The 17,314-nt window shown below is 40.0% G+C and overlaps 1 protein-coding gene across 7 annotated transcripts in view; it reads right to left on the minus strand.

Moving 5' to 3' along the window:
• Positions 1 to 17,314, minus strand: part of MYO1B (myosin IB) — a 205,971-nt gene that overhangs the window by 72,068 nt on the left and 116,589 nt on the right. For all 7 annotated transcript variants that reach the window (XM_023592571.2, XM_058300483.2, XM_058300481.1 and 4 more), the window contains 4 exons: positions 4,862 to 4,960; positions 3,905 to 4,008; positions 1,852 to 1,999; positions 1,473 to 1,591 (listed from right to left, as the gene is read on the minus strand). In XM_023592571.2, coding sequence (XP_023448339.1) covers positions 1,473 to 1,591; positions 1,852 to 1,999; positions 3,905 to 4,008; positions 4,862 to 4,960 — 470 coding nt within the window. The remainder of the gene's footprint in view (positions 1 to 1,472; positions 1,592 to 1,851; positions 2,000 to 3,904; positions 4,009 to 4,861; positions 4,961 to 17,314) is intronic.

The raw sequence follows: 17,314 nt of genomic DNA on the forward strand, positions 1-17,314 counted from the left end.
AAGTTTAAGTTATAACTATTAACCTCAGATGACCCTCTGTGATGTTCAGGAATCTTTAATCCATCCACTCTCATATATTACTATTTCACAACTCTCCTCTCTCCATAAAACTCCAGTGCCTTAACTGGTCCATTTGTGTGTGTGTGTGCCCTTTAAAAGAGTCCACCTTTAAATGCAATACAATTTTTTTATCTTAAAAAAAAAAAAGTCCATCTACTTGTAGACTTCCTCCCTTCCCATTCTCTCTCAAATCTATTAAAACTAGGCTTTTGTCTGCATCACTCCACCCTAAGAGCTCTTGTTGAGGCTACCAGTGATCTTCACATCACTGAATCTAATGGCCACTTCTCATCTCTTCCTTGGCCAGTCTACATTTAATTACAGTTTCTCTCACTCTTTCTTGGAACCCTTTCTTCTCTTCTGGCTTTCTCTTCTTCCCTCCACTTCTCAACTTTACTCCTTATCTTCCCCTCTCTAAAGGTAAGATTTGCCCAGGAATCAGTCAGCAGATCTCTGCCTTCTCTGTCCACACTTCCTTCCTAAGTCATCTCAACAGCTTCATGGCTTTTAATGCCAGGTGTAGGCTGATAAGTAACAATTCTATAACAATTCTATATCTCCAGCCAACGCTCTCTAAACTCCTTAGACACGCTGCTCAACATCTCTACTTGGATTCTAATATGTATCTCAAACTGAAAATAACAGGAATCAAACTCCTGATTTCACCCCGACAAACTGGCTTCACCCACTGTCTTACACAAATCAGGAAATGGCAACTAGATTTTTTTGTCAGTTGTTTCGACCAAAATGTTGGAGTCATTCTTAACTCTTCTTTTTCTGTCATTCCACATACCCAAGCCATCAGAAAATCTTGTTGCTTCTACCTTCAGAATATATCCAGAATCTGACCACTTCTCACTGATGCCACAGCTAGCCCCTAATTTGAGCCCTCCTCATCTCTCACCTAGGAGGGTGCACATTTACTTACAGTTCCTGTTTTTACACCCTCCTCCCCCAGCCCGGTGACCCACTGAAATACAAGTCAGATAATGTCACTTTTCTGTTCAAAAGCTTCTGATAGGTCCCTACCTCACTTGGCCTCTCCTTACCCTCTCCCCAGAATCCTGGGTCCCTCTTCTTATGCTCTACTTTTTCTCTTTGTCCACTGCATTTACGACCTGCTAACTTGCTATATATATATATATGTACATAATTTACCTATTTATTGTGTCTATTGTTTACTGTCTGTCATCCCTAACACCCTTTCTCCCCCTCTAGGGCCCCAAGAATTTTAAGCTCCAGGAGGGCAGGAATCTTAATCTGTAGTTTACTGCTGTGTCTAGAACAATGTCTGGGAAACAGTATGTAAATTAAGATAACAGTACACAAATTAAAATTTTTCTTTTCATTTCTAGAAAAATACCATAGACTTTTTAAAAACCCTCTTCCGTATTATACTGTAGTTCACCCACCTGAGCCACGTTCAGTGTAGTTGAAACTTTCTCCTGCTTGGCCTCAACTGTTCGGAAGCTGAAGGCTCGCTCTAGAACTGACTGATCAATGCCGGTCAACTCACAGATTTCTTTTAACTCTGGTGGGGGGTGGGGGACACACACACAAAATTAGGACTTATGTTGTTCTAACAGTTTTGTTTTATGACATGCATATTCAAACTGAACAGTATAAAATGCATAAATCAAGAGTTAAAACATAGCCAAAATTGTATTTCCGCTCAGTTTCACTAGAAAGCTTTTTCAAATCAACGAAAGCAAAAGTTTATTTTCTATATTAAAAACTGGGCAGAGGTTCAAAGCAAGTTTGCTAAACAAAGTGGATTCTTTACTGACATACCATTTTTATCTTTGATTTTGCTTTCATCTAAGCCATTCACTCGAGATTCGGGCTTGAACTCGATGTTCCCCAGTTTCAACACTGCTGCCACCACCTCCAATACAGACTCAGTCTCATGATCCATAAAGCCCACAATCTGCATGGCATTCTAGGAAAAAAACAGAAAAAGGCACTAGTTTTCTTTCTGTTGTTCTTTTATTTGTTTAATGAATTATAGTACCAATTTATTTCTAAACAAAAGACTAAAAAGACAACTTTGTGAAAGGTAAACCTGTTAACAGACCTGGCAGCACCAATGTGGAGTTAAATCTTGGACCGTGTTTCTTTTTTTTAAGATCTATTTTATTTATTTCTCCCCCGCCCCCTTGTCTGCTCTGTGTTCATTCGCCATTCACCGTGTGTTCTTCTGTGTCTGCTTGTATCATCAGGCGGCACTGGGAAACTGCATCTCTTTTGTGTTGCGTCAGCAATCCATGTGTGCGGTGCGACTCCTAGGCAGGCCGTGCTTTTTTCACGCGGGGTGGCTCTCCTTCCGGGGCATACTCCTTGCGTATGGGGCTCCTCTACATGGGGGCATCCCTACATGGCCCCGCACTCCTTGCACGCAGCAGCACTGAACATGGGCCAACTCACCACTGTACCATGATTTCAATTTATCATTCAAGGAGTCCTAGAGGCCCTCCCATGCTGCGGCAGAGGGCACCCCACAAAGAAGAAGGCAGAAGAAGAGGCTGAGGGCTGAATTCTGAGTTCCTTTCCCCAGTTCAACCACAGCAGCACAGTGCGTATAATGTTATTTTTATACTGGGGTTCTGCTGCTAAAAACAAAACCAAATAAAAAGCTTTCACAACTCCCTACAAACAAAACCTCTTTTTACATATAAGATAATTCAACAGTTTGCAAAGGTGAAATGCTTAGTCCAAGGCACTATGCATACAAGAAGTTTTCATTCATTCATAAATTTTTATTGAATGTCAATCATGTGCCAGGCAAAATGGTAACAGAATTGTTCTTGATAATCTAAAGCTTCTTTAAAAATAAAATTAAAAAATAAAATTAAAAAAAGAATTGTTCTTGAACTCAAGGCTTAAAACAAAATCATGGGAGCTGATATGGCTCAGTAGTTGAGCACCAGTTTCGCACATAGGAGGTCCCAGGTTCAATCACCAGCCGCAGTATCTCAATAAAAAAAAAAACCATGTTCAGGAATCAACAGACTATTTCTGTAATGAGGATGTTTATACAGGTTTTTTTAAATGACATACTCTGAGAGATTCTTTCTTGTTAAGAAGAACTTGGCTTGTTTCTTTTTTTGGTAAGAAAGATACGTAGCATTGGGACTAACCTAAGTTTTTTTGTTCTGGAAGAATTCAAATATATGCAAAAGTAGAGAGAACAGGGAAAGAAGCCATGTATCTCTTTCATTCAGCCTCAACCCAATTAATTGATGCCAATCTTGTTTTATTTCTATTCCAACCTACTCACCCTCCTCCCTACCACCATAGCTGTCTCTGTAGAGACAGTACATCCCAGTTACCATATCATGTCATAATAAGAGTACATTTTAAAGTGCCATGTAAATGCCAAAAACAGAATATTATTTTAAATCATTTCCTTTCTAATGAGCATGGAATGCTAAGCATTCTGATTTGTACATGATTTTTCTAAAACTGCATTACAGTATGGTTGTCTCACAAACAGTTTTGATTTAACATGATCCCACAGCAGTTTTCACACTTAGAAATTAAGTACTGAACTTCAACAATGAAAACATTTGAAATTTAAACACAGCATTAAGAGAGTCAAACCCCAGGATAATCTAAATGCTCCTTTCAATAAATGGCAAAAAACATGCTCTAGTAAAGGATAGCATTTTAAAACATTGTATGAATTGTGAGCTACTAAACAAAACAAAACCAAAAGAAATACAATAAATTCTTGTATAATTATAAATCCTTAGGGAACATGAGTTATACTTGAAAAGAAAACTCAGAATTATTACCAATTCCAGGTTAGCCCGTTTTAAAGTATAATAAAGGCATTGCATCTTACCCTAACAGTTCTGAAATTTGCAGCATCATCCACTCCATTAACTTTGGCAGAGTCCAGACTCAAGTAGTTATATCTGCTGAAATCCCGCTCAAGTTTAAGCTTATCTATTGAATTACACATACAAATAATGAGTTGCTTCGATAAATGCAATCAACTTTCCTATCACGTTCCTTTAACTATCCAGATAAAACAACTTTCATATTATGTATGGAATCAAACAGAACAAAAATTGATACCCCAGTATCAAAAAGAGCATTTTTCAAAAATCACCTTTACTACCATTGTACATAATTAAAACCTGTGTTTTTACATTTATTTTTATTGGGTAAGGCACTTCCCATATTTTTATAACATGAAATATATTCAGTGTACTATTTCATTATGACATTTGATATCTGCCCAGCAATTCCCCCCGAAATTGGCACTGGATTGTCTCCAGTTTCTAATAATAAACATAGGACAACAATAAATCTCTTCATACAAATTGTTTTTTGGATTCTTTTGAATTATTTTGTTGGGATATATTCTGAGAAGCAGAGTGATGGGCTGAAAGGTTCTGATTATCCTACAATCCTTATTTTAGATTGCCGATTGAAGGCCTCACTTTGAGTGAAACCCACAACCTCTCGGTAGACCAGTACCTGACAACTCTTCCAGCTTTATCTTTTTTAATAACTTTTGCTAATCTATGTATGATGGATAACTCACTGCTGATTTAATTTAAATTTCTTGATTATGATTAGTCCCTCCCCCAATATTTAGATTAATTTAGCCTGTGTAAGATGTATGTTATATAATCTAGTGAGATACAAGGATATCAAATAAATGCCAGGGGGGCGGGTAAGAGCAAACACACCCCTTCTCCACGTCAATCAGAGTCATGGAAGAATCCTAAGAAGTAAGGGTAAATACATATGGGACACTTTTAAATAAAATGCTTTGGAAACAAAGACTTACTGAGGAGCTCCTCTGAGGCACCAGAGAGCAGTTGATAGAACACATGAAAGTTTCTTTCACCTCTTGGCTGCTTAACAACGCGAGATTTCTCTAAAAGATCTAAAGGGGAAAATAAATGCAATAGAGTATTTCACTTTCAAATCTACCATGCTTCTTTTATTCCCCTTCTCGTCTTTTGCATTTTCTATTTTGTGTTAAATAAAAGAAACAAACTAAATTTTCAGTTCTACTTTCAGAAAGAAGAAAAACTCTAAAGTCTCCAAAGTATACAAACCAGATTCTTTATAAACCGTGAAGATGCAAAAAAGACACATTTGACAAGCTGATTAAAGTTAACACAGTTTTTACATATAGATATTCCCTTGGTTTTATATCATGTGATACTGTTTTTCAAAATGTAGCATTACATTTTGTAATGTACCTAACCAAGGAAATGCAGCCATTCAGTTATGAATCAACTTCATAATTATAACAATAAAAAATAAGTTAACTTCTGGTTGACCAAGATGGTGGCATACGATGCTCCAGGGTGCCATCCCCCCAGGGAATCTTTGAACAGCTAGCAAAAATCAGCAGAGCTATCTTCCTCAAAATTCTGGAAAACAGTTCATGGATTTCAGTACCTGGGTGAGTGCTGAATCAAGAAAACATAGCTTAAAATCCATGCCCTTCTTTGACTTATTGGACTTACTCCACTCAGCTAACATGGAGTTGAAGAAGGTCAACCACCACAACATGGAGCCTAGAGTGTCTACAACTAGAAGCAGGAAGAGTGCATCCAGTACCCATGTGGAATCTAAGCCCTCACTTGACATAGGTGTGCAATGGACACAACCAATCCAATGTCCACAGAGGAAATGTGAAATGGGTGTGGGAACGGTAGCCATGGGGGCTGCTGGGTGTGGGGAACGGGAGGAAGAGATGAGATGTGGAGGCGTTTTCGGAACGTGGAGTTGTCCTGGATAGTGCTTCACGGACAATTACGGGACACTGTAGATCCCCCCAGGGCCCACTGGATGGAACGTGAGAGAGTCTGGGCTATGATGTGGACCATTGACTATGGGGTGCAGTGATGCTCAGAGATGAACTTACCAGGTGCAATGGATGTATCACGATGATGGGAGAGAGTGTTGCTGTGGGGGGTGTGGGGGGCGGGGGCGGTGGGGTTGAATGGGACCTCATATATATTTTTTAATGTAATTAAAAATAATAATAATAAATAAATATTAAAAAAAAAAAAAAAAAAAAAATCCATGCCCTTGATGGCCCTGCTCGCACCCCTTTACCAGGGTAGTGTCCTGCAGGGCTGCGCTCCTATTGTGTGCCCTAGCTCTGTTCCTGAAGAACCCTATGCACATAGTGGGGTGCCCAATGTCCAATGTCCTGCCAATCTATCAGGTGGCAGCATGGAAATCTGAACCAGGAAACCCCTCCTGCTCCCAATACTTGCCCTGCTGGCAGAAGCAGCTGACAGAGAGCTAAAGAAGCAATTAAGTCAAAGTGGCCTAGGGCAAAGGATTACCTGATTTAAATCATACAACAGACTCTGGGGGAGAAGAAAGAGGAAACCTTTCAATTTTTGTAAAAGGAGGAATTCCTAAGGATGCAAGCACAAACACAGAACAAGACATAGACTTCAGACAGAATGAAAGGATCCTACACTGTACTTTCTCCTCAGGCTGATCTTCTTGATAGGAGGGTTAGAACTAAAGCTAATTTGCAAAGATCCTGAAAGGTGATTTTTGCTTTGGCTTCTTTCTTTTTATTTTTTTACACTTTTTTAAAGTAAAGTTAATAGCTCACAAAGAACATTACATTAAAAAATGTAAAAGGTTTCCATATAACCCACTCTCCACCCCCCACCCCCATCATTTTCGAAAAATGTATTTTCATTAAAAAACATAAGAGGTTCCCATATACTCCCCACCCCTCCACACCAACAACCTCCCCCATCACTGCAGCACACTCATCACACTCCGTGAACACATCCTGGAGCACTGCTGCACCACATGGATAATAGTTTACATTGTAGTTTATACTCTCCCCCAGTACTTTCAGTGGGTTATGGCAGGATATACAAAGTCCAGCATCTGGCCCTGCAACATCATCCAGGACAACTCAAAGCCCCCAAAATGCCCCCCCATCACAGCGCCTCCTCCCTCTCAGCAACTACAGTGGCCACTTTCTCCACCTCAATGCTACAATTTCTTCTATTACTAGTCACAACAGTTTTATAGGAGAATATCAGTAAGTCCACTCTAATCCATATTTTATTCCTCCATTCTGTGGACCCTGGGATGGTGATGTCCACTCCACCTCTAGATCAAGAGGGAGCTTTGATTCCACCTGGATGATGGATGCAATTCTGCTTGAAGTTGTAGGCACTCTTGATTCCCTGGTACGGTGGCTGACCATCTTCACTTCCCTGTTAGTTGACCTGGTTAAGTCCAATGAACCAGAGAGTAAGAGTTGCAACTCTGCTGAGGCTCAGGGCCCAGCTGGCACATAGCAAGTCCAGAGATTCAAGTCCCCTGTGTATACACCTTCCCTAGCGCCAACCACAGGTTCAGTAAAAGTGACCAAAAAAGGTATGTGTAGAAAGGTCACATCTGAGTCCAGCTCCATCACACTCAGGAGCACAAATTCCAAAGTAGGGTCCTCTGATATGGCACAGAACTCTAAATCCATCTGCCATGACCATACAGCCTTCAGGAGAACCAGTACCTAGGGTTGTATCTACTCTGGCTGTTTTCTGGGATCCTGCTTAGGTGTGCATAAGTGCAACGCCTCTGATGACTTCCCGACTCTTTTTTGAAGACTCTTAGCCATATAAACTGATTTGTTTTTGCCATTTTCCCCTTTTATTCAAGGTCAAAAAGCAGTTTTTAAGACATGATATTACATGTAGGCTGAGATATTCTGCTGGTCTGAGTTGACCCTTTTATTCAAGGTCTCTTTCTAGTATCATCACCAGTTAGTGATTGGTAGTAATCTCTCGGCACCAGGGAGGCTCATCCCTGGGAGTCATGTCCCATGCTGGGGGGAAGGTAATGCATTTACATGCTGAGTTTGGCTTAGAGAGTGGCCGCATTTGGCAAGATGGAGGCTCTCAGGAGGTAACTCTCAGGAACCCTGCAGCAACAGGCCCAGTTCATATTTCTGGCACACAGGCTCATAAGCATAGTAATCAGTATCAAGGGCTCATTATTGGACCATCCTTCCTTGTTGGTCTTTGCCGTTGGACTTGGGGGATTATTGCTGTTGCACTGGGGAATGTGACAGAGCTCCCCTGTGTAGGAACTCAACACTCTCAGTTGACATTTTTAACTGTAACTACTATGAAAATACCCAACATATATCAGAACATTTCCCCTATATACTTGCCCTAGAGAACTCCCTCCCACCCATGTGCCCCCCATCAATAATACCCCACACCAGTGTTCCTCCCCTGCCATAGTTGAACCTCTTTGTGATCCAAAACTTCTTCAATGAAGCCTAAAATATTGCCAAATTCAATTAACAGGAAATTGAAATATAGTGATGGGTTTAAAGTTTAGAAATAGAATACATGTTAATTTAGAAATACTAAAATAAAGTAAAAATAATGGTTTGTTTCTGTTACATCCTGACAATCAAGAAAATCTCTGTCTTATCACTATCTGAATACCAATTTAAGGAATAGACAGCTCAGGGACCAAATCCCAGAGTTAACAGTTTAAAACATGAAAAAAATGTATAGTGTGCAACAAAAGATCACAAAGCAAAGAAACAGGAGGGAAGCAGATTTGGTTCAATGGATAGGGCATCCACCTACCACATGGGAGGTCCAGGGTTCAAACCCAAGGCCTCCTGGCCCATGTGATGAGCTGGCCCACGTGCAGTGCTGATGCATGCAAGGAGTGCTGTGCCATGCAAGGGTATCCCCCATGTAAGGGAGCCCCATGCACAAGGAGTGTGCCCCTCAAGGAGAGCCGCCCAGCACAAAAAAAAGTGCAGCCTGCCCAGGAGTTGCACCGCACACATGGAGAGCTAATGCAGCAAGATGACACAACAAAGAGACACAGATTCCCAGTGCTGCTGACAAGAATATAAGCGGACACAGAAGAACACACAACAAATGGACACGGAGAGCAGACAAGTGGAGGGGGGAGGGGAAGGGTAAAGAAATAAATAAAAAAATAAATCTTTAAAAACAAAAACAAAGAAACAGAAATGATGGCCCCTGGAAGGAACAAGATGAAAATCCAGAAACCGTCAATGAAGAATGCCCAACTTTGAACATACCAAAGACTTAAAAAAAATTATCCGCAACATGTTCAAGGAAATGAAGGAAAATACTGGGAAAGAACCAAAGGCTATCAGGAAAACAATGCACAAACAATATGAAAATTTCAATACAAAGATAGATAATATAGGAACTGAACAGAAATACTGGCATTGAAGACCACAGTAACTGAAATGAAAAATTGCTTAGAATTTCAAATGCGAACTGGAGATTGCAGAAGAACGAATAAGTCAAGTTGAAGATAAGGCTAGTGAAATGATTCTGGCTGAAAAACAGAAAGTAAAAAGAATGCAAAGAAGTAAAGAGAGCCTTAGGGAACCTGAGGGATACTCTCAAGTTACCAATATATGCATTATGGGGAGTCCCAGAAGGAGAAGAAAGAAACAAAGAGGCAGAAGGAATATTCACAGAAATACTGGAAGAAAATATCTCAATTTTAACAAATTACATGGACACATACAAGCACCTCGATGATCCCCATACAGGATAATTAGAAGAGAACCATATGCCTAGGCACACAGTAGCCAAACTTTTGAATGCCAAGGACAAGGAAAAAGTTTTGAAAGCTGCAAGGGAGAACATGTTGTGACAAGGTAACTCCAAGAGGGAGTTTGTCACCATGAGACCTGCCATACAAGCAATCCTAAAAGGAGTTCTTCAGATGGAAAGGAAAGGATACCAGACAATGGATGGAAGCAGAATAAAAAAATAAAGGTTTCTGGAAAAGGTGATCATTTACATAATTATAAATGCCAGTACTATTGTATTATAATTTTTGTTATACAACTCCATTTTTTACTTCTAACAGTTTCTAAAATGAAAGTGCATTAAAAAGTAATGACAAAGCTATGGTTTTGGTCATATAATGCACAAAGCTATAATAATCGTAACAAGTACAATAGAAAAGGTAGAGGAACAGAGGGTTATAGGAACAGTGTTCGTGTATCTTACTGACAGTATCAAATCAAAAGTGATTGTTATAAATTTAAGTTGTTAAATTTAAATTCAATGGTAACCACCAAGAAAATATTTGAAAAATATATACTTTAGGAAATAAGAACTCAAAATGGTACACTACAAAAGTCAAATAAATATGAAAGTAGGCATTAATGGAAGAATCAAGTAACAAAAAAGTATATGACCTACAAAGACCAAATAGCAAAAGGAAAGAAAAAATCCTGCATTATCAGTAGGTACTTTAAATGTATATGGAGGGAAGAGTGCATGTAGCTCAGTGCTTGAGAGTCTGCTCCTCCTGTATAAGGTCCAAGGTTAAATCCCCAGTACCTCATAAAAAAAAAAAAAAAACCAAACTCTCATTGTGGAGCGGTTGTAGCTCAGTGGTTGTGCGCCTGCTTCCCATGAATAAGGTACCTCCTTAAAAAAAATAACCTATCAAGTCATTTCTTGAGAAGGGACTATGGCTCAAGTGGTTGAGCACCTGCCTCCCACATGGGAGGTCCTGCATTCAGTTCCCAGTGCCTCCCGGAAAAAAAAACAACAACAAGCAAAACAAAAGAAAAAAAAAAACAACTCAGGGAAGCAGATTTGGCTCAGTGGTTGAGCGCTGGCTTCCCATATATGAGGTCCTAGGTTTAATCCCTGGCCCTCAGTACCTGAAAAAAATTAATAAACGTAAATGAGCAAAATCCCCAAACAAAAGGCAGAGGTTGGCAGAACCTCTAAAAAAGCATGACCTAACTATATGTTGTTTACAAGAAATTCATATTAATTTCAAAGACGTAACTAGGCAGAAAATAAAAGGATAGAAAAATATGTACCATGCAAATAGTAACCAAAAGAGAGCTGGGGTAGCAATACTAATCAGATAAAATAGACTTTAAGTCAAAAACCCTTACAAGGGACAAAAAAGGTCACTATATACTGATAAAGGTGTCAACTGAATGAGAAGATACAGCAATTATAAATATAAATGTACCTAATGGCATAACCCCAAAACATATGAAGCAATAATTGATACAATTGAAGGGAGAAATAGAAAGTCTACATTAATAGTAGGAGACTTGTACACAACCACTTTCAATAATGCACAGAACATTTAGACAGAATATCAATAAGGAAACAGGATGCTTGAACGATACTCTAAACCAGCACAACCTAATCAACAGCTATAGAACACTTCACAGCCTAATATATTTGGGTCACCCAAGGACTTCTCGTTCATTAAACCTACACCCTTTCTACCTGGTCTCCTCTTTAAATGCTCTTGTGAATACAGAAATATAAACTGAAAATTTCAGTGACCATTTTGAGAGAGACTGCACATTCCCAAGAGATTCTCAGACTGCCGATGTGCATACAGAATAGAGAATAAATAGGTAACTCGACGCAGCATGAGTTTATTTACCTTGGGGTCCTAAGAGTATTAACAGTTTTAGAAAAGAGAACCCACAGGGTGTTGGCAGATTCTTCACTGAGAAGCTAATTCTTACAGGAAATTCTTCAAGCCTAGAAGAAAGTAACTTGACTACACGAAAGATATAAACAAATGCTACAGTTTACTTAATCAATTCATGCACAAACTCCTTCAATCAACTCACTTATTCCCCAACCATCACGTGCCAGGAACTATTTGGGAATGAGCCCAGCAACAACTGCAAACAGGAAGATCTTCCTCTTGGCCTGCAAGAAAGAGTCACACATGCTCCAGGTTGCTCCCGCGACCCAAACTAACGGCAGCAACTCTTTTCAAGGCACAACGCCAAGGCCCTAGTGAGTGAGGAGGCGCTGGGGATGGGAAAGGCAAAGTAACCACGTGCTTTCCACCTGTCAAAGCCCAGGAACCCAGGTTCTTTCCTTAGCCACACCTCACAGCATGGGCAAGCTGCTGTCCTCTCACTGCATGGTGGTACTTTACTAATGACGAGAAAGAATTGTTTGGTGGCTCACTTACATTCACATTCGAACCAGCAAACAGTGGGACTGTAAGACATGAAACCTGTGACAGGGCTACACTGTGCAAAAGCAATGAACTGGCCAGCCTAATGTCTGGCTCTATTTGAACAAACGTTTGCAATGGCAAATGCAGACACTGCAGTGGCTGAAACATCCACCAAGTTAAAGAGTAATATTCACTTGTACACACTGTGGAGAGAAAAGTTGGCCAAATGTAATTCTTTTTTTTTTTTTTTTAATTAATTATTTATTTATTTTTAAATTACATTATGAAAAATATGAGGTCCCATTCAAGCCCACCGCCCCCGCCCCCCACTCCCCCCACAGCAACACTCTCTCCCATCATCATGACACATCCATTGCACCTGGTAAGTTCATCTCTGAGCATCACTGCACCCCATAGTCAATGGTCCACATCACAGCCCAGACTCTCTCACGTTCCATCCAGTGGGCCCTGGGGGGATCTATAATGTCCCGTAATTGTCCGTGAAGCACTATCCAGGACAACTCCACATCCCGAAAACGCCTCCACATCTCATCTCTTCCTCCCGTTCCCCACATCCAGCAGCCCCCATGGCTACCGTTCCCACACCCATTCCACATTTTCTCTGTGGACACTGGATTGGTTGTGTCCATTGCACATCTATGTCAAGTGAGGGCTTAGATTCCACATGGGTACTGGATGCACTCCTCCCGCTTCCAGTTGTAGACACTCTAGGCTCCATGTTGTGGTGGTTGACCTTCTTCAACTCCATGTTAGCTGAGTGGAGTAAGTCCAATAAATCAAAGTGTAGGAGCTGAAGTCTGTTGAGGCTCTGGGCCTAGGTGTCATAGAATCAGTCCAGAGATTCAAATCCCCTACATATATCTTAAACCCAGCACCAACTACAATTCCAATAAAGTAGCATGCAAGTCTTGTGAAAAGAGATCCCCTCTGAGTCCAATTCCATCACGCAGAAACACCAGCTCCAAAGAAGGGCTATCTGTCATGGCAGTGAACCCCTTCTGCCATGACCATAGAACCCGTGGGTCTCTTTATCCCTCAAAAGAACCAATACCTGGGGTTGTATCTACCTTATCTGTCTCTTAGACTCTGTTCAGTTGTACATAGGGGTATTCCTTCTGACAACCTCCAGACTCTTTTTTAGAGACTCACAGCCTTATAATCTCATTTCTCCTTTCCATTTCCCCCTTACATTAGGTCAAACAGCTTCCCGAAGTCATGTTATTATATGTAGACAGGTATATTCTGCTGTTCCGCATTGAATCTTTAATTCAAGGTCATTTTCTAGTTGCTTCTTCAGCTGGTATGTGGTAGTGATCCCTCGGTGCCAGGGAGGCTCATCCCCGGGTGTCGTGTCCCATGCTGGGGGGAATGCATCGCATCTACACGCTGAGTTTGGCTGTGAGAGTGGCCACATTTGAGTAACATGAAGGCTGTCAGGAGGAAACCCCCAGGCACAATGCTACTCTAGGCCTTGTTCTTATTGCAGGTGTATAGGCTCAAAAGTGTAACCATTAGTATCACGAGCCCACTGTTGGGCCCTCCTTCCTTCCTGGTTCTTGCCGTTGCACCTGGAGGATTGCCGCTGCTCTCCCAGGGCCCACAACAGTGACCCCCCGGCCAGGAGCCCAGTACCCCCCCAGCTGTTGTTTTTGTTTCCACTATGAGTATATATAGACATTACCATATACCCTGGGCATATGCCCTGTATAACTCCCTGTCAACCATATATATCCTGTCAATAACATCCCATATCAGTATTCCTCCGCTGCCATTGTTGAATCACTCCAAATGTAATTCTTGAACCACATACTGATACAATCCATGAGGAAGACCATATTCAAATGAAATATGAATTACTTAGTGTGTTAGAAAGGAAAGTTGCAAAGGGGAAGAAGAAAGGCAACTTTTACTGACCTTCCACTATGCATTCCATGCTTTGTATTTGTTATCTTATTCTACTCTGTCCTCTGGGTCAACACAGTCCTCAGAGGTAGGTTTTATAACCTCTTATCTTCTAGATAAGAAAAGGCTGCTCTCAACTCAGCTAGTAGGTGATAGAGACAGAATTCAAAGCTTCCGACTACCAGAGTACCATGCTTATACTCTAATTTTCCAGCAAAGTCCTTTAATACTTAGAAATGTTACCTTTTATGAAATATAGGACTTCATTCAAGCACTTCAACCACAAAAGGAGGAACCTTTTATTACAGAGCAGGTTTTATCATTTAAATGTTTATTCTATTACCCCAAAGCCTCCTATTTAGGTTTCTTTATTTCTTCTTTTTTTTTTAAGATTTATTTTTTATTTATTTCTCTCTTCCCCCCCTCTCCTCCCCGAGTTGTCTGCTCTCTGTGTCCATTCACTGTGTGTTCTTCTGTGACCACTTCTATCCTTATCAGCAGCACCGGGAATCTGTGTTTGTTTTTGTTGAGTCATCACGTTGTGTCAGCTCTCCATGCGTGTGGTGTCATTCCTGGGCAGGCTGCACTTTCTTTGGCGCTGGGCGGCTCTCCTTAATGGAAGCACTCCTTGTGCGTGGGGCTCCCCTACGCGGGGACACCCCTGCATGGCAGGGCACTCCCTGTGTGCATCAGCACTGAGCATGGGCCAGCTCCACACAGGTCAGTGAGGCCCGGGGTTTGAAGTACGGACCTCCCATGTGGTAGGCGGACGCCCTATCCATTGGACCAAGTCCGCTTCCCTATTTAGGCTTCTTTATGACTCTTCTTGTAAATTATCAGCTTCCAGGTAGAAAAGCAATCAGGAAAAGTTTGCCCCAAAGTAATTGCTAATGCTTAGAAACATTCCCTGTTTTTTATGTGCATGCATCAACATAATCTGGCATGAAGCCATATCAAATAATTACTAAAAGTACAGAACATAAATTCAATTCACTAAACAGACTCATCAGCTGACCATTTTAATTTACTTAAAAGTGCCCCAGAATTCAGTCAAAGTAGAAAACTGGCAAGGACTTCTCTTCTGTCACTGCTGAGTCTTTGCTAACAAGAGCTAGTAAAAAAGAGGATAGGAGATGTCAGATATTTAGTACACAAAAGCATGTAAGAAGTCTCCAGATAGTCCAATTGTCCAATCAGCTACAGTCCCCTCTCAAGATCAATAAGTTATAAAGAAAGGGATGTACTTATTAAGCCACTCTAAAGGGGAAAGAGTAAATGAGCAGGGACAGAAAAATTCTGGAATCAAAACTTCTCCACTTAGCCCACCATGCCACTACCACCTATTATCAGAAAAAAGTAGATCATTGTGTAGAACCTTTCTTAGTTTTGACTATTATCAGCTAGTCCAGGATATGCACCTGTGCTTGCCCTAGGACAATCTCTCCAAGGCACAAGGCCTGAGAAAAGGAAACGTGCATTTTTACATCTATGGAGAAGGAAGTCTATTAATAGTCAAAAGGATTAAAAGAACAAATAGGAGTTGGGAAGGAAAAAAAAATCACATTACTTTTGGACATAACAAAGAAAGGTTTAGATAGTACTATGAAAAAAAGTTTATTTTATGTTTACTCTCTCCTCCTGAAAAACAGAAGTTGTTCAAGTTCCTGATTAAGGCTTAGAAAAGGATCACCTTTAAAAAAAAGGGTCATCTTTGTCTCAGTTTTGCCAGAGAAGACAGAATGACAGTGGCAACCTGGAGCAATGATTCTAAACACCAAGCAACCCACAGAGAACCTGAGCCATTTTGATAGATGAACATTACGAGAAAAGTGTCTGAGGGGCATTTTGGCTCTTCCAATTGATTTAGGTCTCTTCATTAAAGCAAAAGTATACATTAAATGATGATTATGTGGCTGTATTCTCTTAACTACAACTTATCTACTTTTTGTCCCTGGAACCCTAAAAAAAAAAAAAAAGCACCAAACAACCAGTGAGTGACTGGGCATAACCAATGGTAGTTTCTGTGGAAAACCCTATGAAATTATGTCTACATGTATGCTGAGAGATGTATTTTCAAATTAATTCTATACTTTTGCTGGAAATAGACAACATAACACACAATACTGAAAATGAGGAAGTGTCACTAATGACGAAACTCTTAAAATTGAAAAGTTGTAGCAAGTCTCCTTAGAAAACTTTTACTGTGTATGTGCACATGTGAAAGCACACGTGACCGCCCCCCCACAGGCTCTCTACTAGCCCTGGGCTCACACAGAGCTCCATTTACTTGCTGGTTCCAGCGCTTGAGTGAGCTAAAACATCTACCATTCATGACATTACAATTCTTCCCCATCCCCCACACCCACCCCCACTGCACTATTTTAATTTTAATAAACCAACTTAAAGTTTTAACTCAAAAGTCAGTATCCTGGAATTACAAAATTAACACTAAAGATAGCAGGCATGTTGCATGAAAAGTTCCGAAAGGGTTTCCAGGGTTTGCATATGGAAAATTAATTTGAGTTTTAAAGCACTAAGAAAAGTTGGCTTATTATCTACATAATGAATCACTGTTTATTTTTTGAATTAGGAGTTGGTCACATACATACAGTACATGTGTATTTTCACAACAGATTTTTTAAAATATAAATTTAATGTTTATCTGGTAACTGAAAATCTATTCATGAATGTAATAATATCTGAATCTAAGGCTCCAGGCCCAACCCTGAAAAAAAATTAATACCTTGTACTTAATATTTCATTATTAGACATATTATCCTAATAAGCACAGACTTCCAGATTCATGCCTTAATTCTAAGGTTAATTTAGAAATATCTGAGCATCTGTTTTTCCCATATTTATATATTGTCTTGTTTCATAATAAACATAGTCTTCTTTCATGGTAAACACATTTTTGTAAAGGAAAGAAACCCAAAGTAAAATCAAGACAAAGGAAAGCATCTACTTTCATATATAGTTACACATTTCAGAGCATCAGAATTGCTTTTCTGAAATTTCTGTTTTATTACTACAGACTCTTCACAATCAGTGGTTGATTATTTCTGTCTACTTGAAAAAGTAAAAAATCAAAATGCTAAAAAGCAACTGGTTTCGAAAAGTGTCCAGTTCATAACATGAAATCCAAAATCCTTAACTACAAATGTTAAATATTAAGAGACCAAAAAACATCGACAAAGTGGGAACATTAATCTCACATCAACCAAGCATCTGGATGTACTCCCCTATTTTATCTTCTCTATAGAAGCAAATGTTTCCCATTTTCTGTTTTAGTAGCGTCTCTTTGTTAATGACACTAACCTTACATAGCTCTGAATCAAGTTCG

Source organism: Dasypus novemcinctus, chromosome 7 (genome assembly GCF_030445035.2).
Source record: "Dasypus novemcinctus isolate mDasNov1 chromosome 7, mDasNov1.1.hap2, whole genome shotgun sequence".
NCBI classification, from domain to species: Eukaryota; Metazoa; Chordata; class Mammalia; order Cingulata; family Dasypodidae; genus Dasypus; species Dasypus novemcinctus.